The sequence below is a fragment of the Mauremys mutica genome, chromosome 6 (genome assembly GCF_020497125.1).
Source record: "Mauremys mutica isolate MM-2020 ecotype Southern chromosome 6, ASM2049712v1, whole genome shotgun sequence".
NCBI lineage: Eukaryota > Metazoa > Chordata > Testudines > Geoemydidae > Mauremys > Mauremys mutica.
In genome coordinates, this window is record NC_059077.1 from 80,742,332 (window position 1) to 80,767,542 (window position 25,211).

General features: G+C 39.5%; 1 protein-coding gene across 3 annotated transcripts in view; it reads left to right on the forward strand.

The window, feature by feature from the left end:
- The window catches only part of SEMA4D (semaphorin 4D), a 125,420-nt gene that overhangs the window by 82,899 nt on the left and 17,310 nt on the right, over positions 1 to 25,211 (forward strand). For all 3 annotated transcript variants that reach the window (XM_045020449.1, XM_045020450.1, XM_045020451.1), the window contains exons 2-10: positions 6,476 to 6,868; positions 13,883 to 14,028; positions 16,517 to 16,579; positions 18,277 to 18,375; positions 20,053 to 20,146; positions 21,215 to 21,328; positions 22,463 to 22,614; positions 24,517 to 24,692; positions 24,790 to 24,946. In XM_045020449.1, coding sequence (XP_044876384.1) covers positions 6,775 to 6,868; positions 13,883 to 14,028; positions 16,517 to 16,579; positions 18,277 to 18,375; positions 20,053 to 20,146; positions 21,215 to 21,328; positions 22,463 to 22,614; positions 24,517 to 24,692; positions 24,790 to 24,946 — 1,095 coding nt within the window. In that variant the 5' untranslated portion in view covers positions 6,476 to 6,774. The remainder of the gene's footprint in view (positions 1 to 6,475; positions 6,869 to 13,882; positions 14,029 to 16,516; positions 16,580 to 18,276; positions 18,376 to 20,052; positions 20,147 to 21,214; positions 21,329 to 22,462; positions 22,615 to 24,516; positions 24,693 to 24,789; positions 24,947 to 25,211) is intronic.

Below are 25,211 nucleotides of genomic sequence, written 5' to 3' on the forward strand. Positions count from 1 at the left end.
TGGTACGGCCACATCAAAGGAGCTGTACGTTCTGCTCCTTTTGCTGCTGCAGTTCCCAGGAGAGTCCTGGAGTTCAGGGCCCTCCCGGGAACTGCAGCAGAGAAAGGAGCAGAACGTGGGGCCACAGGGTGACCCCAGGCCGGCAGCTCCTCCAGCACAGCTGTATCGTTCCCAGCCCCTCCCCCAGCCCTGTCATCCGTCGGGGCTGCTGTACAGACCCTGGACAGGAGAGACAGGCACGCAGCTGTGTGGAAGGGCTGGGAACAGTACAGCCACTGGAGGAGCTGCCGGCGTGGGGCTGCACGGCAGCCCCATGTTCTGCTCTTCCTGTGTCTTTCTAGTACATCATACTGGCCATACACAGCTTACTGGTACGGCAGACTGGACCGCCCTACTTGCACCACTGCCATGGAGCTACTGCACATACTGCAGACCAGGGGACTGAACCAGGGCTGAGCAAAACTTTCCCTGCAACCGCTTCTCCCAGCTGCCAGGGCAGCTGTGTCGCCAGGCACAGGAGCCGAATGGAGGAAAAGTGTTTCTCCTGTTTTCTCAGTGCCTCCTCTCCTGATGCCCAGGCAGTATGCAAGAAAATTAAGAACATTCTGACTGAATGTAGAGGGATGAGGAGTGGGAAAGGGGAGAGGGAGGAGTTGCGGGAGGGGGGGAAGAAGGGGATGGGGTAGTAGATGTGGAGAAGAACAGGAGCCATAGAGGGGGGCAGATAAGAACACCAGGGGAGCATGGCAGGATCTGAGCAAGGGGCTGGGCAGGAGCTGGGAGGGAGAATAGGAAAGGGGGGAGGAACAGGTAGAAGCAAAAGAAAAGGGAAAGCAGCATTAGCCAGGGAGCAGGGATAGGAGCAGAAAGAGACAGGGAGGGGCTGGTGGGGTTAGAGGCAGAAGTGTCTATAACCACACACCCTTCTACAGTCACTGGCTGCTCCATTAGCTCAAATGGTATAAGACTGTGCTGTAGATCTAAAGATCCCAGCTCTGCTGATGACCCATGTGTGTGGGGGTCATTATGGTTCCATATGATGAAAATCTTGATTTTTTTTTTTTAAATCTAGGGGATATATAAAATATATAGAGAAACTACACTGAAAGAGCATTAAGGTTGCAAGGCGCTCAAAAGTTAGGAAATGCCAGAACCCCCCCTTGTGCATGATCACATGCTGTTTCCTCCATAGTTGGACACGCATTAAAGTTGCACAGCCAACTATAATTTGAGCATTTCCTAGCTTTCAGGTGTTTGACTTTGGAACCTACATATTCTTTTAATGTCGTTTTTTATATGTTCTATATATAGTGAATTTAGTGTTGGGATGGAGTGCTGGACTGACAGCCCTGGAAGCTGAAATCCTCTTCATTCACTAAAAACGAGTTTCCTCACACTGGTCTGCCTGTGGGCCTCCATCCTGACCACCTTGAGCGATAAGAAGGCAGTTTGTCTTTCAGGCTCATTTCATCGTTGGTCTCTCTGTTAAGTCTGCCAACAGTAGTGCCTGTTGCGGTGCTAGTTTTTTGGTAGGGACATCTCTCCAGCAGAAAATGGCTTAAGTGACTACATTGTTCCATACAGTCCACCAAGCATATTAACATTCAGTCACTACTAACGTGTGGCAAGTTCAAGCTGGTGACATAGAGGTGAATGTGTCTTTGTCTCTGTAACAGTATTTTAAGCCATCTAGCTCCCCATTTTTGTATTTTAGATTTTACTGTTTTACTCTCCATTGTTTATGTAATAACATTTTCAAATCATGGAGGCTTTATTGTCTACCAATTTCATACGTTCTCTTGAGTATGTCTTTTACTTTACCATTGTTCCTTTGCTGCATCAGAAATTGACATCCCTTATTTCTCTGTCTGTGCACTAACATTATTGATGAACACAGAGGCATTCACAGCTCTGGAATTCCAGCTGTGCCCTGGAAAACTGCCATGTGCTCTGTTAATTGTTTTTTTTCCCTTGTATAACAGTGGTATTTCAGTCAACTTTTGATATAGAGCATTATGCGGAGATCATACAGGCAGTGTGCCCTTTGTATTGTGATTAATTGCAGCCAAATGATGACTGAAAAAATTCTTGGCAGCAGAGTATATATTTGAACATTATGTATTATTATTTTAAATACATCTACCATTGAAAACTCATAGCTGTGTTACAGAACATAGAAACGTTCCTTGCCCTGAAGAACATAGCCTAAATATTTAAGTTGATAGTATACTTAGGGTTTCAAGGTTGCTTTATGTATTCTTTCTGATATTTACTTGTTTTTAGGCAAATTATGGCTCATTTTTAGGATTAAATCTCTTCACAATTACCTAACTTTCAGAAGTGCTGAGCACTCATCAGTCCCATTGAAGTCAATGAGAATTGCAGTAGCTCAGCAGTTTTGAAAATCAGGCCACTGTTTTTGTATATTCCATGTTATTTTCTTTCTCTCACTTGAATTACATCAAAGCAGTCTCATACTGAAACCTTGCACTCTTGGGATAAGTTCCCAGCAAGTGTGAATGAATCAGCCCCCTACAAACAATTTTCAACTCTGCAAAAAGGGTAAATCCTAGGCATTTTCTGTGTATATTGTATATAAATACATACTGTAATTTTTGCGATGGTGGACTTGGCCAAGTCCTGTTACCTTCCAGCTTTCACTGAAAGTAATGGGGGATGAGCATACACACCACCTTGCAGGATTGTGTCCCTCAGTACAGCATATTTTGTACCAAACTACCTATATATATTTTTAATTGTGTTGGCCCTAAACAGACTGTCCTGTAAGTCAGATTATTATTTTTTTTTAATAAATTTGTTCATTTGCAGATCAACACAAGGAGTATAAAATGTCGTATTTCTGCTGGGCAGCCAGAAGGCTTTTCAGTCAACATAGAAAAATGAGCACTTAATGAGCCAGCCAGACAGTTTTTATTCTTCCTCAGTTTGAGAAGATAATATAGTTTGTTTGTTCCAGACTTTCCTTGTCATTTTTCATCACCTAAGAAAGGCGAGAGAGCCCAAAAGTAACCATGGCAACTAGTAAGCACTGATACTTGTCCATCATGGAGCCATAGGATTAAAATAATTCTATTTTGGGACTCATAAACTTACAGGACACTAGCAGTATCACTCAGGAGACCTCTCTTTCATATTATAGAAGGGTTAATAGGTCATTGCATTTTCAGCTGCCTATTAAATAAATGGTAGAGAGAAATGATTGCCTCTATGCTCCTGTGATATTAGGTCCTATATAATTATAGGAAAAGAGCAAGAAGAAGGTGAGAGGAAAACTGATTAATGTGGGCTGTGGACCTGCCAAGTCTCTTCAGTAAGCTAAGTGATAAAACAGAAGAAGAAATTAACATTCAACTGGAATGGGAGCCAAAAGAAACTAAAATGTTTTGCCATTTTACAAAAATATTTGCTCTGTTTTTTACACTTCTCCTAAATTACATGCAATAAAAATACTAAACTGATTCTTACTAAGTTAAGTAATGCCTTAAAAGATTTCTACTGCACCACCTAGTATCCACCTCCTGTGACTAGATCACTGCGAGGGAATCACCAGCAGTGGAATGGATATTACATAGGTAAACTCTGGAAGAAGAAGAAATGGTTACTTACCTTACCGTAACTGTAATTCGTGTGTGTGTGTGTTCGTTCCCTGACCTGCCCCCCATCCCTCCTATTACAGAGTCTGATAACATCCAGACTTTGTGGGGTAAAGGAACATAGAGACGGTTGAAGTGGCCCTGCCCTTTATGTGCTCAGTTGGAGGCACGAGGACACTCAGGGCTCAGGCACAGCTACTACAACAGCTACTGCTGACCAAAAGGATCAGTCTCTAGTACATAGACTGTACACACACCATATGTGGAATATACATATGGAAAATCATCTTGAAAAACTGCAGTTACTGTAGGGTAGTAATCTTTACTTTTGCTAGAAATTAAACATTTGTTTGTAAGATTCCAGGGATGGGAGGCAGAGGGGGAGTATATAACTTATTAGAAACACAGCTAGTGCTGTATTTTAACAAAGTTATCTCTCTGATATCCTGTGAAATCTGAACTGTAGACTTACTGGTTTGTTTGCCAGATTGAATGACATCACAACCACTGTACCATAAACACAGGGAATGAATATACAGGTTTAAAATGGAAAGGATTTTTTCAAATCTTTGTTCTGGTTGCAATGTAATTTGCTGTGTCAGGGAAATGAGACGATTCATAGCTAGGATTTTCTTTTGGTGGTGGTAAATGCTAACTACATTTCGCTTTGTTCCTCTTCTGGAATCTAACTAATGTTTGAAGGGGGATTTAAAAACAAAACCAGAAAAACCTTTGCAAATCACCTTTAAAATGTCTGGTGTATTAAGTACTATTGTGCTAGAAAGATGGTTTCTTAAGGGCGTGTTGTCATGTTTGTTAGATTCCAAATATTAATAATACCCTAAAAATTTTGCTTAGCTCAAAAATATATCCTTAATATCAAAGAAACTAGCAGCCCTTCAGAATTAAAACTATAGCAGTCTTTAAAATTCTGTTTAATCTAAATGTGATTTAATCTGACTACATGCATTCAGATTCATCTGCCACTGGTGCAAAGTCAAACTTGACAGCTTTTCCCTAGGGCCTCCCTCAGTCTCATAAGGAACCAAAAAAAAAAAAAAAGTCTTGGAGTCTTTGATTTTGGTTTGGTTCAAATGTTTCCATAGCTTACTGTTGTATCCTTAATTGTCTTAGCAAAATGGTGCTGAACCTGTCAGATGTAGTGCCTTGTCAGTCTCTTCTTTGTGCTGTGGAATGGGTAACTTTCCAAAACTACTTCTACAGGAAATGAAGTCTTTGGGCACCACGGAGTGTTTTTTACCAAGGATTTCACATTTACAGCACGCACATCCCTAAAATAGTGTGTATGTGTTGGACTTGACCATGGACAGATAGGAACTAGTAATAAGCAGAATTTTACTATGGGCTAGGTTTTGACAACCTTACTGTGATGGGGCACGCCTCCATCCCAATCAGGAGAAGACTAACAAGCTCTTCTGGACTCTTCCAGTACTAAATAGGCAGACCTACAGAGCCTGCTCCTCTGGAGGATGCAAGCTTAAAAAGGAGAGTGTCACAGGAATTTGTGGCAACCAGAAGGAAGCTGCTGTGCCTCAGAAGTAGCTGACTCTTTCTACAGAGTAGCTGAGAGAGAAACAGCTGACAAGCTTCCATCCACCACAAGGACTTAACAGACCCAAGAGCTGATCACCGTGGGGCAGGGGGCAAAGATAAACCCTGACCTGGGGTCCAGCCTTGCTGGACTGCTATAAACAAATCAGACCTTTATAGGAAACTCAGAGACTGCATGTTAGTGGAAGACCCCACTCTGGAGATTCTGGAAAGGCTGAAGTAAGGTTCCAAAGCAGGAAAAGGACTGTGGGAGAAGAGCCTCTGAAACCACCCAAGCATGATCCCAGAGAAAGGCCCAGCCTGTTATACTTATACTGAAATGGTTTGTGAAACCACTGTGGAGTAAAATACTATGAAATCCTTACATGAGTGAGGATATGAGAATTTAGGCCTGTACTTATGTCTTGGATCCACACATCTCTGATGACTGATTTGGAGCTTTTGAGTAGGAAGTAGACTGACCATAAAAAAATTAAGGTTGTTGAAAGAGCAGAAACATTTCATTTGGGGCAAATAGATGTCTTGACTAGAGCTATGAAAATAATGGATTGTTTTGGTTTGTTGAGAATGCTGAAAAATGGAGAAAACATTGGTCTCATACTAAAATTTTTTTCTTCAAAACTATTTATTTAAAAAGTCTAAATTCTTTTTGTGTTGGGTCAAACAAAAATATTTCATTTCAAATTAAAGTATTTTTAATTATTTTAATTTTTTTTAAATATAATTGAAGGAAATCTTAAAAAAAAGTTTTCAAACTGAAAAATGAAAACATTTCATTTTGAAAACATTGAAACAAAATGGTTTGACTTTTTTGGGATGTTTTCTTTCAACACAAACAATTTGGTGAATGAAACATTTTCCCTAGCTCTAGTCTCAACATGATTCCAGAAGAGATCATGTTGAAATATACATTTGCTAAACTCACCACTGTATTTATTTTTTGATATTTCAGAAAAGAAGGGTTTTAAAAAAACACGTTTAAAGGCAAGAAAAGATGTAAATCAGAGTAGACTTTCATCTTACATAAATGGCAGTACTGTGTGCATCAAAATATGAAATATAGTATGGGTAGTAGATGGAAATTATTGTTGTCAATATTTGCCTGTGGTTATCATAGAAATTATAATTTTATGACCATGTAACTTGTGAAAATTACTCTTTTTATAAACTCTGCATAGTGCTGTTGAAGTACTTGCCAAAAATACCACGTGGCTGTAAACCATTGATCTTTTTGAAAACTCAACCCACTTCCTTCCGTTTTCTTTTTCCACCCTCTTTCTCCTTTGCAGTTTAATTTACTACTAAGACAAAACGGAAGAATGTTCTCAAGAGGCAGAATAGTTGCTGAGAAACACTGTGGAAAGTGTGAACAATCGCTGTATTCTGTGACCTGGAAAATTTGTATTACCTTGGAGAAGTAATCTATTGGATGCATAGGCTTGGGAACGTCTTTCCAACCTGTTTATTGCAACGTTAAGTTCGGCAATGTCTACCCTGTAACATACTATTTGGAACTGGAGATTTCTTCTGCAAAAGGAACATTAGGTTGCAGTTATCTTCCAACTTCCATAGAGCAAGGACTCCTATCATGGCTCTCTCTGGTTTGTATGCAGCTTTGGGTTTATTGTTTGGAGCAGCAGCAGCATTTGGTCCAGTACCAAGAATCACTTGGGAACATAGAGGTAAGAACAGTGACTTAAGTAGTGAAATGTACAGAATCTCCAGAGTGTGTGCGTGTCCTATGTAATTTCTTTAAACACTTTGTAACAGAAAATGATTGACAGGATATGGGCCCTGCCAGTCTCTTTCTTAACTCCTCAACCCCCAACTTAACAGAGACTTTGCTTGGCTGTTGCTATTACGAAACTTGAATGAATGATCAAGGCTAAAATTTTCAAAAGTAACTAGTGATTCTGGGGCCTGATTTTCAGAAAGAGCTAATGTCTAAACACCAGGCCCCTTGAATTTGTTCCATTTTCAGCACCCTAAATAGGAACCCAGAGTCACTAGTCACTTTTGTAAAGCATGGACCAGACCTTCTTTACAAGGAAAAAGAGCAATATAAAAATGTTTGTTTGACTGTTGCTGTGCTGTGAAAAATATGCCAAAGCTTCTTGTTTTGCTTCTTGATATGAAACAAATTGAAAAATCCCTATGATGTGTCTTCATATGGTACATAAGGCAACACCTGCATGTATTTCTTTTATCAAGCATCATTACAGCAATAGAAAGTTCTGGAAAGTCAAAGTCAAGGTAAAATATGTGTATTTGTCTTAGAGCATTTAATAAGTAACCTATTAATTCAGATTTTGTTTTCTGAAAAAGGATCTGTAATATATTACTAGTATGGATTTTTTTGTTCAATATCTTGTCATTGCTCTCTAATGTGATTTACTGAGTTAGGGAAAAGTGCCTGCCTCCTTTCGAGAGAGAATAAATCCTTGTCTGTTAAGTGTCATAGCTAAGGCTATAAAGTGTAAGAGAAATAAAAATTATGAAATACATAGTCGAGTCAAAACACTAAAATAACACTTTGAAAGAATAAAATTTCAGAGAATATATGTGCATTGCAGGAAGTACCAAGAAGTAACAACAAAAATAATACAAGTATGTGTTGGGAGGTGAGTGAGAGACACACAGAGACTGTGTCTCCGTGTCTCCGTGTGTGTGTGTGTGTGTGTGTGTGTGTGTGTGTGTGTGTGTGAGAGAGAGAGAGAGACACACACACACACACACAGAGTCTCTGTGTGTGCTGGCTGCTGGGGAAAGACACCCACTGAACGCTCTCCTGCTCTGTCTGGAGCTCTGTTGTCTCCCCTCCCCAGCTCTGGGGAGATGGGGTACGTGGGGAGGGAGAGAGCATGTGTGTGTGTGTGTGAGACAGAAAGACTGTGTGAGCTGGCTGCTGGGGAAGTCTCAGAAACAGTGCACTCACCATTCAGACTGCAGCAGCTTCGAGTCCGCCTGAGCCAGGCTGTCCCCTCTGCCCTGCTCTTTGGAGATGGGGTCCAAGGGAGGGGGACACCCTGACATCAGCACACACACCCCTTTCCCTCCCTGCACAGCTGGCAGGGTCCTGGGAGCAACTGCAGGACAGCGCAACGTGGGGGGAGGGGCACCTGAACACATGCTGCTGGCTGTGTGCGCATCACTTAAATCTCTCCTGCAAGCCGCCCAAGCATGCAGCTTACAGGGAACACAGGACTCTGGAGCTATGAGCCTCTACAGGTGGTGGGGGCCCCCAGAGCTTGGAGTGGCCCCCTGCAGCTGCCCAACCTCTGCAGGCAGTGTGGGGACCCTGCAGCTGGGCCCCCCATTTTGTCAGGGGTATTTTTAATAAAAGTCAGGGTCAGGTCATGGGCTTCCATGATTTTTTCTTTATTGCCTGTGACCTGTCCATGCCTTTTACTAAAAATATCTGTAAGAAAATCTTAGCCTTAGTCATAGCCACTAAGCTGTTTGTGTTGCTACATAGGAAAAACTGAGTTTAGGAGGATCTTGGCCCTTTTTGGGCTAATGGAGTCACTGTAGGTCTCTTAGGGAGTCCTACATACTGTACATTTCTCCAGCCATGCTGAATCCTTTTGCAGGATTGATAGAGAAATGTCTTATGATGGACAAATAATAAGGAGAAATTGTCCACAACTGAGAGGTAGTCAGAAGCCCAAGGTTTCGTTGGCTACTTAGCATAAAATAAAATCCTGAACAAAAGTTTTAAAACAGAATTATTTACATTCTTGCTAATTAGCAATCATGGCCAATAACTCTGTTTAGATCTAAATCACATCCTGTCAGAGAGATATGTGGCAAAATTTCTCAGAGAAGACCTAGTAGTACTATTTTGGTGGGTGAATGGAATTGTGAAATCAGTTCCTTACTAAGCAGTTCATGCCTTTTTAAAACTCTGGAACACAGACGTTGTCCTTGCACAATAACCATTGTCCTAGTTTTTTTTTTTAACTTACACTTACATAGTACAGGTTTAAGTGTAGTGTGAAAACAAGACAAAGTCCCATTGATTGCAATAGAGTTTGAAATAATACAATAGCAGACATGATATTTTGTGAGTAGAAGTATCTTGTCAGTGCAGTCATCTTACCGTTCAAAATCTTTTAGCAACTGTTGGAGTGTGTCAATGTATAGTATTAAAGAATCCTGTGGCACCTTATAGACTAACAGACGTTTTGCAGCATGAGCTTTTCGTGGGTGAATACCCACTTCTTCGGATGCAAGTAACATAAGTCTTGCATCCGAAGAAGTGGGTATTCACCCACGAAAAGCTTATGCTGCAAAACGTCTGTTAGTCTATAAGGTGCCACAGGATTCTTTGCTACTTTTACAGAACCAGACTAACACGGCTACCCCTCTGATACTTGACAGTGTATTGTATTGTATTGTATACTTTGTGTAGCCATTTCATTTACAGTTTCAATTGGTCCTAATCAGTCCCAAAGCCACTGAGATCAGTTCATTGTTAATTGAAGCCCTGTTCCTCTCTTCGTATCTCTCTTATGTTACTGTTGATGAAAAAGAAATGCAGAAAGTTAAATTACTATTAAGGGGAGAACTTTGTAGGGATGTGGGGAAAGGGGGACTTTGCAGTTGCCTAGATATGCAGCCCCTTTTGCTACTTGAAGCTAAAATTCTTAAGTCCATTCTTAAGGCCGGTAGAAATGTGAGTTCTTGTAACTCATCCGGTTTGTGAGCTTAAGTGTAACTCCACATCGGAGTATAAACTACCAAATAAAGAGTAAATAAATATTTGATCCTTTCCTCATCTGCCATGTGATGACATGGAATTGGACCAGAATCCAGCTTCTTCACTGAGCAGTTTTTCCCCATGGCCACTATCACACCTAGTACTCATAACCATTCTGATTTCCATTAGCAGAAATGGAACAAATATGGGGTGAAAAAGTAAACCCATGGAATTCTACATGCCTTGTATAGCCCAGGACTTGAATAATTTTTGGAACACGGGACTTTCTTTCTAGATACCATAAAGGTTGTTTTTATTGTGTGAGGAGGGAATCCTGCGTGAAGGATACCATTGAGTCCTTGACTCCTCCTGATTCCGCAACTGATATGAGAGGCCTGCAGTGTGTAGTGAAGTAAGCTTATGGCCAGTGTGAAGAAATAGCCTTAAGCACAGATGTCAAGTACAAATGAGTTTATTGTAGGAAAATATAAATGGACATTAGGACCACAATATAATACTGGCACAAGGCCTTGGGAAATTTTTTTCATGTTTATTGGTATAAAGAGCCAGGAAACACTGGTATATAAGATTTACTACCTTGGAGAAAAAATTATGTATGCAAGGTTTCGATATCTTGGAGCTCCCATATAGCGGTGACTACAGTTAGCAGCAGTAGTTTCCCTTGGTTTGATTTAGCACTGACCTATACCCCTGCCCCTGAACACAACTGCTCCTCTGTTCCCTGTCCAGCACCACAATGTCTTGTTCTCCATTAGGCACATACAACTTTTAATTTTACATGTCAGTCTTGGGCATGTTGTATGGAGATATGTTCTTACATTCATATTTCACTAAGAAGGGGAAATTTTAGCTTATTGTGAGGGGGGCCTTGGGACATCCTTTGGAAAAATGTTTGAAATATCAGATGCAGTTTCCTGCATTATGGAAGACTCTTTAAAGACAAAAGAGAAAACAAACTATATACAGAAATATGTACAGGGCCATACCTAGTATTAATCTGGCATTTTCTGCTACATTGCTAAATTAGGGTGTGTTTAAATACAAACACGCACCAAAATCATAGAGCCCCAGCCAAACTATGCATATTTCCAATTGAATTCCCAATTTAAATTCACACAACAGCTATACATTAACATGTTGCCTGCAGTCTCTTTTAATAGGGTGAGGGATTTTCTATTAGATTTATGTAGTAGTGTAATATGTCAGGCACTCAGCACCGCGGCATCTCCTGCTGGTTGCTCTGGGAATTAGCTATGTCCTAGCCGTGGAGCCCCCTCTGCCTGCTTGGCTGTGCTGTCTGGGACCCGCATTACACTCTGGCTTGCAGCATCCTCCGTCTGTTGCCCTGCTCTATTCTCCCCCACTTTTGGGGATATCAGCAGTCCTCAGTCTGCACCTTCTTTCGTGACCACCTGCCGCCTCAAAGTCTACTCCCTTGCCTCAGGGACAAGGCACAGTCCATCGGCCCCGCTCCTCCATGGTAAGATGCGGTGTAAGGGGTGATGGGAGGACCCAGGCCCGCCCACTACTCTGGGTCCCGACCCAGGGACCCTCTAGTGGCAGCTCCCATTGCCCTCCTTCAATCCCCTCTTCTCCCTGCGCACCCTGGGCCACTTCCCCTTGGCTCTTTCACCTTCTTGGCCCTTTTTGTCAGGGGCCGCTGCCTGGCAGGTAACAGGCCCAGAGCGCTCTCTGCTCCCCTAAGCCTGCCCAGCACTGCTCTAGCCTAGGTGCTCTGTCTCCAGGGAGCCAGTTCTTCTCCCTTGCTTGTCAGGAAGAGACTGCTGTCTCCTCTGCTTTGCAGCCTTTATATAGGGCCCAGCCTGGTCTGATTGACTGACTTTCTGCCCTTCTCTAATTGGCCGGGTTCTAGGATGACCAGATAGCAAGTGTGAAAAATTGGGACGGGGGTGGGGGATAATAGATACCTATATAAGAAAGAGCCCTGAATATTGGGACTGTCCCTATAAAATTGGGACATCTGGTCATCCTACCAGGTTCTGCACAGGCTCCCTTCAGCCTGCTTTAACCCCTCCTCTGCCAAAGTGGGCAGAACATATGTAAGAACATATCTCCATACAACTGCCCCACTACAAGTAGGGAATATGGCGACTTTCTCTGTCTCTCTAATACACATGCAACCAGAGTGAAAGCGAGGGATAGCAGGAAGCAGAAAGGAGCTGATAATGAAGATGGGGTATGGTATAAAGCAGTGGTGGGCAACCTGTGGCCACTGGGAGCTGCGAGTGGCCGTGCCTGCAGACAGTAAACGTCAGCAAAATGTTTCGCAGCCCGCAATCAGACTACCCTGATGGGCCACAGGTTGACCACCACTGGTATAAAGGGTAGAGCAGAAAAAGGAACAAAAGGGTAGACAGAATGAGGGAAAGAACTGATAGAGGGAAAGGAAATGAGAATGAGAAATTTAATTCATAGGAATTAAACATAAGCTTGGCTGGTCATTAGTTCTACACGCAGAGAAAATTTCTTCTTTGTGCTAAGGTCTGCAGAGGAAATGGTTTTCCCATCTCATGAATATTTTTGAGAATTTGAATTTTTGTTTTCCATCTTGCATTGGGACAAAACGTAAAAATCTTGAAAATAGTCACAAATGAAAAACTGTTGTCCCGTCCCTCACCTCCCCCCCCCAACTTAGGTGATTAAAAATGTCTCAATAATTTTGAAAAGTTCCATTTTTATTTTGACTTTTTGGTCTAATTAACTTACATTTTGAAACCAAAAGTCATTTTGAACCAGAAAATTAGAATATTTTCATTGAGAAAATGTCAAAATAAAATGTTTTAACAATATGAAAACTGTTTTCTCTATGCTTTTTCGAGTTGGGAAATTCATCTAATCCGATCCAATTTCACAGTTTTGGTTTTGATGCAAAAACGACTTGTCGTAAAATTCCTAATTAGCTCTAGTCCACAAATCCGTTACAATGGTATGTCAGCTGCTTGCAGCTTTGGTGTGGGCCAGACCTGTCAGTCACTGGCAGGAGGGGAACTCCCAGTCACTGGCAGGAGGGGAACTCCCTGTCACTGGCAGGAGGGGAACTCCCCGTCTCCCCAGTTTTTCCTGCCTCTCAAGAAGCTGGCAGCTCAGCCAGGCCTTTCTGACAGGTTTGCTCAATAATTTGTCTAATTCCTGTCAGCCCTCATTTCCCTTCCGAGGTGTTTGTGACTGATTAGGAACCTGCAGCCCTCAAGAGGACACCTAGAAAGCCGAAGGCAAAAGGAGTGGCCTGTGTCTTTTGCTTCCCCTCACTCCCTTATCAAGTGTTTTGTTGCAAAGGTTGGCCATTTAAAACTGCTCTTTTGTACTCATCTTACTTTAGGATCAGAGAACTACAGCCTAATCCATTTACTTGCAGCACATAGTGCTGAGACTAAAGCAGTTCCCTGCAAGAGCGTGATACTATTCTCTGTGCTGATGGTGGCACAAGATGTCTTGTGGATGCAAGTTTGGTATATGGGGGTAAATGTAGTTTGCTACCTACCCCTATTAAGTTGCATCTTGGTTGGGCAGTCTAACACTTCGTTCAGTCTTGCATGGGGTTAGTTAAGAATGAAGCAGAGGGTTATAAGAGTTTTAATGTAACTTTTTGTATACTGTTGTGTGTGTGTGTACACAATATGAAATAAAGATGCAACAAATGTGCAGTAGTTTTAAATCCCAGATGTAAATTAAACTGAGGTCAGCAGAACAAATCCCAGATATTAATTTAAATTGAAATCCAGGAAAAAAGCTATTGTATGTCAGTGCTGCAGCCCCAAACTCCTGACTAACTGAACCCACAATTTAACTAAGCTTTTTGATGACCACAAGATTTTTAATATTAGGGTTCTGTGTTCAGTTTTGCTGCTTTTAAGATGTTGTCAAAGTACTGCATGATCTGTTAGATAGATTAGAAAAAAAAAGTCCTCAAATGGTTTTCATTCTTTACACAGCACTGTTTGTTTTACTTTAACAGAAGTACAACTGGTCCATTTTCAGGAGCCAGAAGTGTTTAACTATTCAACTTTATTACTAAGTGATGACAAAGATGTTTTATATGTAGGAGCTAGAGAAGTGATCTTTGCATTAAATTCAGTGAATATTGCTGAAAAACACCATGAGGTAGGTATGCATTTTTAATTTCCTATCAACCTTTTAAAAAAAAAAATTGCATCCCAGAATTTTTTGGGGTATATTCGTTTTTCTAAAGTTATAGATAGTAGGATATTTCATGTAGCTACAGTGTGTAGACTATAGTAAATATATTTGTGTTTATGTTGCAAATATATATTATTCAGGAAGAAAAAATTACATGTAATTTTGTAGTATCATTGAAAAACATGAAATGTGAGAAGGAAATACTGATTTTTAAAACATTCTAGTAAAGATTCACTGAGGTATTTTATGTCTGGAACTGCTTTAATTACACTGGATTTTTTTTAAAACTGAAAATGTATTTTTTATTCTTTAAAGGATTAATTTTCAGTTTGTCAGATAGGTGATTTTACCTTGTGATTCCCATGAGCATTAGTGGGAGTTTGACAGTTTGCTCCATCCATGCACATTACTCTGAAAATTCACCCTGGAAGGACTGGTTACTGTGCTTTTTCTAATTCTAAACTCTGATGTATTTTTTTCATGTTACCTAGCAGTAAGAAATGTTAAACAGATTCTTGTATAAATGCCATTTTGGTGACCTTTTTTTAGAAAACTTGTGCTTTGCCTCCTAAATTCTGAAATTTTGAGCTCTAATTTTGAATATTAAAAAGAAAAACAACAAGCCATCTTCAACAACCATGAATCAGGTGTACAATGTACCTATTACAGTACCTTGGCTACTGTCAAGTAAAATAAATTTGAAGGTGGAGTTAGAGGCTTCTGAAGTCTTGCTGCCACCTTGATAAATTGTTCAGTTATGAAGCTATGACTTGGTGTGTACAGTGCAGAGCTCCTTGTGTGATTGCATTCCTAATGTCGAGCAGAATCGGGGAAAATAAATGTTTTGCTGCCCCTCCATGTGTTTAAAACTTTGTGAAGGTTTAGTTTAGGTTGGCCATCTTGATTTTAAATAGACAGATGATGAGATCCTCATCCCTGCTATGGTCCCTTTATGATGCATTAAGGGCCGGAGTGGCTTACAGGGGTCTGAAGAGCCTCGTATCTAGTGCAGATACTGTGGGAGACGGTTGCAAGGCTGCCTTCCAGTGTAGGGAGCATGCTGGAGGCAGAAAATGCTCGTCAGGAGCAGGACTACAACAAACGGCGCTGCAGAGATTCCAGGCAGCACTTTAGGCCATAGGACAGGCTGCCATAGCTTTAACCGACCCCTAGCATTGTCTGAATTACCCTGAAGTGGGACCGCTCCACACCCCATAACAGCCAAGGATTGGGATGGCTTAAAGCCAAGAGTCTCCTCCGAGGCTGTAAGTTTTGCAGTGTGTCTCTAAGGTTACATCTAGACTGCACGCCTCTTGTAGTAGTGTTTATGGTATGTGTTGCTGAAAGACACAGTGAAAAGCACACTACGTCCATGCTGCAGTGTGTAGCTACACATGTCAATGAAAGGCTGTGGCATGGGGGAAGCAGCGGGGAAAGACTGCAACTGAGAGCTGACAGAGCCTTTCCCCACCGATTCCCCTCTGCCGGAGCCTTTCTGTGCTGCAGAGAGGCAGTGAGACACTGTACTGCTAAAACTATACACTATACTGGGCAAGGCACTGCTTGAACGAGTAGAGAGCCATGGAGGGATATACCTGAGTACATACCTATGGGGTTCAGGCACGTCTTTTACTCACCTAAGCAATGCCTCACCATCTACATTGCTGTTCATATCCATGCTAGAGTTGAGTGTAGTATATGTACTTTAGGGCCTGCCAAAAAGAGTGTGACGTACCTTGAGAGAGAGAGAGCACAGTTTCTCACCTAGAATGGTCTTGAGAAAATTCCTTCTGATTCTTAAGTTAATTCACAAACTTGTGTAAGGAAATACCCATAACCTGTTATGATATTGATCTTCAGCTGCACGTAAAACTGATCCCTCTTTAACAGTTGTTCATTTTAATTTAAACTATCTGAAACACATTAAGAAGCAAAACTACTGCAGAACCACATTGATAGTCAGTGAAAAACACAAGGAGCTAGATATACTAGACACAGTCCACTATTCATGGTGACACACATACAGCCACTGAAGCCCTTTTATCTGCATAACGGTCCAGAAATTATTGACATTTTCCCAAAAATAATTGTATTCTTCCCTCAGCTTTTTTAATGTAGAGGCCTCTAAAACTACCATAATCTTATTTCCCTAATAAACACAACACAGGGAACTTCATTAATAATTTGAGAAGGAATGTCATGGTATATCTTTTGATAGAACTCTGAGAGGTGAGACCTCCATTACTGCACATGCATTCAGAAATGCCACCTCCCCAGAGGATAAAGACAAACACTTCAGGGTCCCTGACAGCTACTTGCAAAATGACTTATTTGCAGCAGACAGTCTTTTAAACATCATTTGCTCTCTGTATTATGCATTGCACTTAATAATAGCTTTCAGGTGAATGTGAAGTGCACTGATCTTGTTTTTGTTTCGTTTGTTTTTCCCCAGTTGTATTGGAAGGTCACTGAAGACAAAAAAACTAAATGTGCGGACAAGGGCAAATCCAAACAGGTGAATTTGTTTATCATTTAGCTTTCAGCAAGGCATTATGAATTTAGTTTTCATAGTTTTCAAACATTTTCAGCAGTGTTTTGAATGTAACTATTTAGAAGGGATGATTAAATTTTTTTTTCAAACAAATACTTAATTGCAGTGGGTTTTGTAAACTGCAGCAGTTAATTTTGCACTTTAAGTACTTAGTCTGGTACGTTTTTTTTTCAACTTTTTCAGGCTGGCAGTTCCTTATGACCTGCTCAAATTTGTTACTTTTACTTATAGTAACTGTATCAATGATAACACCGATAAGTCTATACTCTGTGTGCGTGTTGTGAGAGGTGATGGAGAACACTTGCCCTTGAATAGAAAGGGTGTGCAGGGAGCTGGAGAATGTGATAGTGTATTGCGAGAGCGTCACCTGCGCTCACATGAAAGGAGTGGAGCTGCTACTGCTACCTCGTCTACTACATTTGACCTCACAGATTTTGAAGGTTTTGGCTGCCCCAAAGTTATTCTGGAAATTTTATTTTATTTGCTTTAGAACTGTAATAAAATAAATACCTTGTGATCTCCCTGATTGCCTTTTGTGACTACTCTAAGAGTCATGATCATCTGTTAGAGAAACACTGCTCTAGTTCACGTAGGTTACTTTGTTTCCTGAGTATTTTATGCTACCTATATGTAATTTACGTAATGGTATTTCGTATGATTTCTGTTGTCTCACCCTTTATTCTTTTCATTGGATTTCTGTTGCTATCTCTGGGGCTTTCTGTGTGTATTCATTGTTGTGTACATTCTTATTTATTCTAGCCCCCAGTGTGTTTTGAACAATGGTGGTATCTTTCCAAGAGGAACTTGCCAAATGAGGCTCACAATACAGATAGGGGTTATTGATCCAGTCAGTAAACACAGATGGGTGTTCATAGTTAACAAACATTCTCCTAGGTTGTCAGCATTTTGAATCTGTACTTTTCCCTTGACATTTGAAGCTATGTCCAAACTGCCAGTTTCATTCCAAAGCTAAAGGAATTAATTACTGTAATTGGATGTTTCTTTATTTTTGAGTAAAGCAAGGCCTGCCAGCACCAGCATCCCAAAAGGCTGCAGGAAGCTATAAAAGCCACTGAGCTTACAGCGTGCCATCCAAGGTTGTGGGAAACCCCATGGACATGGCAAATTCCCATACTAGGAGCTGCTAATGTCACAATGATTGCTGCCCACATCAGAGTTGTAGTATATACAAAACTCCAGGAAATGGTAATCTGAAGCTAAATGACATTTATGTGTGGCAGATTGAAGACTTTACTTCCAGATTATGACAGGCCATTTTAGCTGAACTAGACTTGAGCCAAAATTTTAAGATCCAAGTGAATCCGAATTTTAGCTATTGTCTATGAACATATTAATTCTGAAGCAAAATTGGTCACTTAGGAGATGATGGGCATATTAGAAACAATTGTACACCTATAATAGAACACTGGATGCTGCAGGAACAGAGCTCTTAGGGAGTCAGCTAGAGAGGATTCTGGTCTCAATAATGATCATATCACCTAGCCCTGTATTTTTTTAAACATATGAAATGCTTCTTGTGATAGAACATGATGAGTAGCAATGGAAGACTTGACAAATAGCTTGTTGTCAGCCGTGTTCATATTATAATGTTGAAGTTGTGGCTGATCAGAATGGATTTATTTTTTCCTTCTATACTACAGACGGAGTGCCTTAACTATGTGCGTGTCTTACAACCGCTGAATGATGATGTCCTCTATGTGTGTGGAACAAATGCATTTCAACCAATCTGTGATCATCTGGTAAGTGTGACTATGCATTCTCTTTTACTAGTAACTTTAAAACCAGTTAAAACTGCTCATTTAAAAAAATGAGGTGAACTGGAGAAGAGAACATAAGAATGGCCATACTGGGTCAGACCAAAGGTCCATCCAGCCCAGTATCCTGTCTGTCGACAGTGGCCAATGCCAGGTATCCCAGAGGGAGTGAACCTAACAGGTAATGATCAAGTGATCTCTCTCCTGCCATCCATCTCCACCCTCTGACAGAGGTTAGGGACACCATTTCTTACCCATCCTGGCTAATAGCCATTAATGGACTTAACCTCCATGAATTGATCTAGTTCTCTTTTAAACCCTGTTATAGTCCTAGCCTTCACAGCCTCCTCAGGCAAGGAGTTCCACAGGTTGACTGCGCTGTGTGAAGAACTTCCTTTTATTTGTTTTAAACCTGCTGCCGATTAATTTCATTTAGTGGCCCCTAATTCTTATATTATGGGAACAAGTAAATAACTTCTCCTTATTCACTTTCTCCACCCCACTCATGATTTTATATATCTCTAAGTAAAAGTACACTCGATGAGTTAATCAGTTTCCTAAGGCAATTGGAATTCCAGTACCAGTCATAGTTTTCCAGTGCGTGTGATACTGTCTCATGATAACCACAGAGTCTGGAGGTTAACTTCACTCTTTCTGTACAAAGCCTTTAACAAAATTTAGATTCATCTTGGTTATTAACAGAAACATATTTACTTTAAGGCTTTGCTTTCATTACGTTCTATTTATGTGAATTTGCAATAGATGAAATACATAGTTTTAAATGGTATTGACACTCTGTGTGGATGACACCCATTTCTGTCTCTCCCTGAGCTTCATATCACTGAATGCTTCAGAGTGAAGTCCTCCTTTTAGGTTAAAATAAAATATCCTCTCTGTTCCATGTCTCTAACTCCACTATTGCTCCCCTTATCTTGAATCTTACATTGTTCCCAATGCTAGAAATCTGGGAATTATGTTAGACCGTGGCTTGTCTTTGAGTCTGTATATTAGCACTTCCAGAACATTGCCAGAATTCATACATCCTTTGACTCTGCCTCTTTTGAAGTCCTTATTCATGCAGTCCCCCATTTTTTTGCTCCTTTCCCATTTTAATGGTCTTCCTAAACCCCTACTCTGTCAATATCTGGGAGTCCATAAAGTTGCAGCCAGTCTACTCCCACACTTCCAAAAATAGGGTCATATCACACCCGTCATCTGTCAACTTCACTGTCTTCCTGTTGATCTCTGGTTTTCAAAATTCTGCATAGTCATTTCTCAGACTAATTCTCCAACCTTGTAATCACCCTCTCCACTTCTCTGTTCTTCATCTAGTAACTGTCTTCTCTCCCTGCACATTTTCAGTTGGGCCTCCTCATCTGTCTGGAACTCTTCTCCCCTCCCGCTACCCTTTCCTCCGCCTCCCTTTGTGCTCCCAAGCTATTGGATCATTTCCTCTCTCTGTCACTTAAAGATTTGTTTGTTTGTTTTAAATTCATTATATGGTCTCTTAAAGTGTCTTTTGATGTTTAATATTAATGATACAGAAAACTTTTTTTTTATATTTTTATACAGCTATCTTTGACTGCATACATGTATTGTTTGAATTAGAAAGTAAAGAATGTAACTCTCTTTTGGTTTAACTTAAAAATTAATTCTATATAGAACTTAATGTCATTTGAACTCCGAGGTAAAAATGAAGATGGTAAAGGTAGATGTCCATTTGACCCTGCCCAAAGCTACACATCAGTTATGGTTGGTAAGTTCAAAGTTTACTGACATCATCAATACAAAATCATTAATTCTTTCTTCTCCATCACGCTCTAATCTTTTCACTAGGACATAATATCAGGGTTTGTTATATTGTTTTTTTTTTAATATGCAGTGTATTTAGACATGCATCAAAATATTTGTATTCTATAATTAAAGTGATTTTTTTTAACATAAAACTTGCAGCAATTGATAGTTTTTAGACTTTTTTTTCATTTTTGGTTTTTGGAAATAATGTTTAGGATTTTCAGTTCAAGCAGATGATACCTATTGATATAGTCATTCATTCGCCATCACTATAGTATCTGATGAAACTGTCAGTGAAAGAAAATTGCATTGCAATTTGTGTATAAATATAAGTAATTTAAAAACGTGTGTCAGTAAATTAACAAGTGAAATAGTAAGTGGGCTGAATACTTTCTTCTTCTCCAAACAGAATAGGTTAATGGGAAATCAGTGATCATGAACATATCATCAGAGGATTAAAACACACTAAGTCTTCATTTGGGGAAACCAGTGAAGTTTGTGGTTGTATGTTTATATAGCAAGACCATGAAAGAAAAGTTTAAATTATTATGAAACAGGAAACAGAAGGAGCACACTTAGTGGATTATGTTCCTTAAATTCTTCTTCTTAATTCAGTTTGATTCACTTTGGGAGGAATACCCTATACTTTTTCTACAAAATTATTAAATTAGAAAAATTCAGTGGCATATTTTAGGTTCATTTATATTTTTATGTATACAGTATAAATCAGCTATAAGCAGATGTGTTCACAGTTACTACAGGAGCAATCCTGGTAACTTTCTGCCATCAAAGTTGTATTAGAACACTAACAAAATAGATATAAAAACATCAGCTTTAAAGACCAGAGGGGAAACATAAGCAGTAAAAATGTCAAATTTAATATAGAGGAAATTCTTGCCATCTTCCTTCAAGAGAGGTTTAAATTACCATATATTCTCTTGAAAACTTGTCTTGAAATATTTCTATACATTTTTGTTACTTAGGTAATATGGCTTGAAGTATTTATTGTGTTTTATTTTCTATATTAAAGATGGAGAACTTTATTCAGGAACTTCCTATAACTTCTTGGGAAGTGAGCCTATTATTTCTAGAAACTCTCATCAGAGCCCATTGAGAACAGAATATGCAATACCTTGGCTTAATGGTAAGTACATGTGAAAGCAACTAAGCCAGTTTCTTTTACTGAAGGTTTTTTCCTTTGAAAACTTTGAGTTTTTAAGTCTACCACATTTCCCTATTTACTATCACTAAAACCTCTTCCTAATACATAAAAAAAAGCCAAAATGGATATTTTTTTCCCTTCTGAAAGTTCAGATCTCTGGGCATAGTTACCTTGAAGTCTATGCATATGTTCCAAGGAAAAAGGCAATTTTGTGATGGCTCTGAGGTGCTGTTTTTTGCTATATTTTATTTATTTATTTTTTTAAAAAGATGTCTTGTTTACTTTTTTAATTGTTTCTGAGAAAGAGAAACATTTAGTTTGAGACTTCAAGCGTCTCAGTGGCATTGATTCTGAAATCATCTGAAGGACACTCAGGTTTTGACGTGATCCAGAGGCAGTACAGTCTATCCTGTCTCCATTCACCTTTCACCTTGCTTAGTCATGACTAGCCAGACTATTAGGTGATAAGGAAAAACGTGTCCTTATCTGTCAGCATGTTTTCAAGTTCAGTTTAAGGACCTGTACTCCAGGCCAACTGAATTTGCGAGTGTGTTGGGTAGATTTTCAATTGGGCTGTGCAGATAGGGTTCAACTCATAAAAGGATTTTCAGGAAATGGAAGCTGACCAACCCCTGCAGCTTTGCTTTGAGGTTCATATTTAGTTAACTCAAACCTCAAAGGAGCATGAACTTTAGTACACCACTTCCCCCTTCTTACCTTGCATTTCTTCCAGCTCGTCTCAAGGCTTGTTGGCACAGGAGGTGGAGGCTGGCCAGGGAGGGTGACTAGACAGATGATCAGATAAGCGAGCAGCCTCAGATCATGCCTGTTGAACTGTTGAGTGTGGGCATGTGAAATCTGCGGATCACAAACCTATAACTCCATTCCAATCAGTTTGTGTCTCAATGCAAATATTTCTCCAGCAGCCCTATCTAAGTAGGAATGATATTGATGGGCTCATGGAGGAGCCACTTCCAGGCTTCCTAAATGGAGTGCAGTTGCCCACAACATGGGGTTTGGGAGAAAGGATGGCCCTAGAGAACTCTAGTAGAAAATGACTAAATAATGAAAAAGTAGCAGTTAATGTAGAACGCTTCTCTTTATTTGTATCCACAGAGCCCAGTTTTGTTTTTGCTGATGTGATAAGAGCAGATCAAAACAGCACTGAAGAAGATGATGACAAAGTGTACTTCTTTTTCACTGAGATGTCTGTGGAATATGAATTTGTTGGAAAGCTGATGATTCCAAGAATAAGTAGAGTGTGCAAGGTGGGACACAATCTAATAACTTGCTTTAACCAACATTAGCAAGATATGAAATATAGTTCATATTGTGTTTTACACATATATTAAAAGCAGTCAGATCTATTCTTAGCAAATCAAATATTCATATAAGTCTTCTGTATCTAAGTATAGTTATTCAGACAGCCTAGTTGGTGCCTGTGAGAACAAATATTTTTTTAAACTCTCTACAACTAAAGTAAGATTTCAGCATGTGTCCCAGCTGAAAAAGTAATGATGCTGATGATTACCCTTTCCTTCCCTTTTATACAACACAGAAGCAATTTTTTTTTTTTTTTGCAATTAAAGGCTACACTGACTTCAGTAGAAGCAGAACTGAGCCCATAGGAGGGTTGTCTTGGACTTATACGAGTTATTTTTAAATGGTCACAGACAAGCCAAATAAGGCTTTTTTACATAGAGATGGTTAGTTTCTTCATTGTGGTGTGACAGGTGGTACTTCCATGGAGAGGTGTCATAGCCTGGAAGAAAACAACCACCAGCAACCTGATTCTGTCACATTTAATATGTTTAAACCTGGATATGGCAGGCTGAGTTGATTCTCTGCTCATTAGAGGTGGTGTGAACATTTTCTGATGGAACAGAAGATTATACAAATACAAAGTATTTTGCTGGAATGTATTGATTTAATCAAACTTGCAATGAGAAATTATCTAAACATTTTGTTTCTATAAGGTCAAAACATTTTATTGTTTTAAATTTTGTTACATTGATTTAATTTAAACACCAATAACAAATGTTTCCCTTGAGGTTTCTATATTCCAGCAGCTTGAGGAAAATTTACATTGGTCTTGTTAGTATGATCCTTTGCCTGCTGACAGTTTGTCAATGCTTTAAAGTGAGAGAACCATAAAATTTGGATTGGTTTTTAACTGTTAACTATTTGGAACCACTTGTAGGTTACACATCTATACACATAGACTATCTTAAAAAGAGGGAAAAAATACTTGATTGCTTTTTGGAATTAGCATATTTTATACAATATTCTGCATAGCAAGCAGCCTTAAATAAAGGGCAGGAAATTCTGTCAAGGATTTGGGACTGAGATGCCTGCTTTTAAAGATTAGTAGCACGGCTGAGGTTTGAGATCCAGAATATTGTAAAACTTTTTATAGGCACTGCACTACTAATTTCATTATATTTCTGGGCATACTTTCTCAGTAGTTGAATGATCTCTCTTATTTTTAAGGCCTTGAGCCTGCAAATCCTTACTCATGGTACTTATCCTAATTTCAGGATTGGGCCCTAATACTCATTGACTCCTATGGAACTATTCACATGAGTAAAATTAAATACATGCCTATGTGTTTGCAGGACTAGATCTTAAGTTACTAACATTTTGAGATGATCACAGAATAGACCTAATATTCTTTCTTTTGCAAGTACAGTTATAATGCAGCTTTATTTACTTTAAGTTGTTGTCCCATGTACAGTTTTTTAAAGCTCTGTGCTCAGCTCAATTTACTACCTATTATTATAATACAGTTCTTTGAAGCTGTCATAAGTCTCATCTTCCCTCCAGAAAATCTATACTCATTAGCATATATCTAAGTAACTCCATTGACTTCAGCAAAGTTACTACAGATCTGCACAATTTAACTGGGATTAGAATTTGGCCCTATAACACTATCTTTGTGTGCTGAGAGAAACCATTCTACATTGTTTCTATTGTATCCAAAAAACTCTTCAGCATTGTTTAGTTTGTTTGTTGTATCTTTTAATTGCTTTTCTGCTTTTATTCATGACTATTCAGTTTAAATTTTAGATAGTACGTACCAGAACCAGTAAGTGTTGCATGTGTTGAACCTTTATTTAAGAAAGAACATATACCTTACATTTTCATTCTCTTTCCCTCAACCCCTCTGAAAGAGGGACCAAGGAGGATTAAGGACTTTACAGAAAAAATGGACCTCCTTTCTCAAGGCCAAATTGATCTGTACTACACCTGATAAGAATTTAATTTTCAACATTATCAATGATGTGTTTATTCTGAAGTCTCCAAGTCTGAAGGAACCAGTGATTTATGGAGTTTTTACCCCACAACTGTGAGTATCATTTAATCTTTTTCCAGAAATGTAATTTAATCTCAGTTGGTTACCACCACACAGTAAAATGGTAACATTTTCCACTGTTTAATTTTAGGAATAATATGGGGCTGTCAGCAGTGTGTGCATACAACTTGTCTACTGTGGAAGACGTTTTCTCCAAAGGAAAGTATATGCAGAGTGCCACAGTAGAACAATCTCATACAAAGTGGGTCCGATACAATGGAGAGATTCCTAAACCTCGACCTGGAGCTGTAAGTTCGGATAAACTCAGATGACAGCAGTTCTTTTTCTCTTGCACCTAAGAAAGAACCTATAAACATTCAGGGAAAATATTAGAGAAGGACATTAGCTAATATATGTGGCCTGATACGGAAACCATTTCCTTAGAAAATGTTTTTTTTTCTTTTAATCACTGCCATATTGCCAATTGGTTGATCTTGAAGTTTTGTATCTAGCAATGAAGTAGTTTCTATTTATAGCTCACCGATTTGGTTTAGATCACAGATTTCATACTCA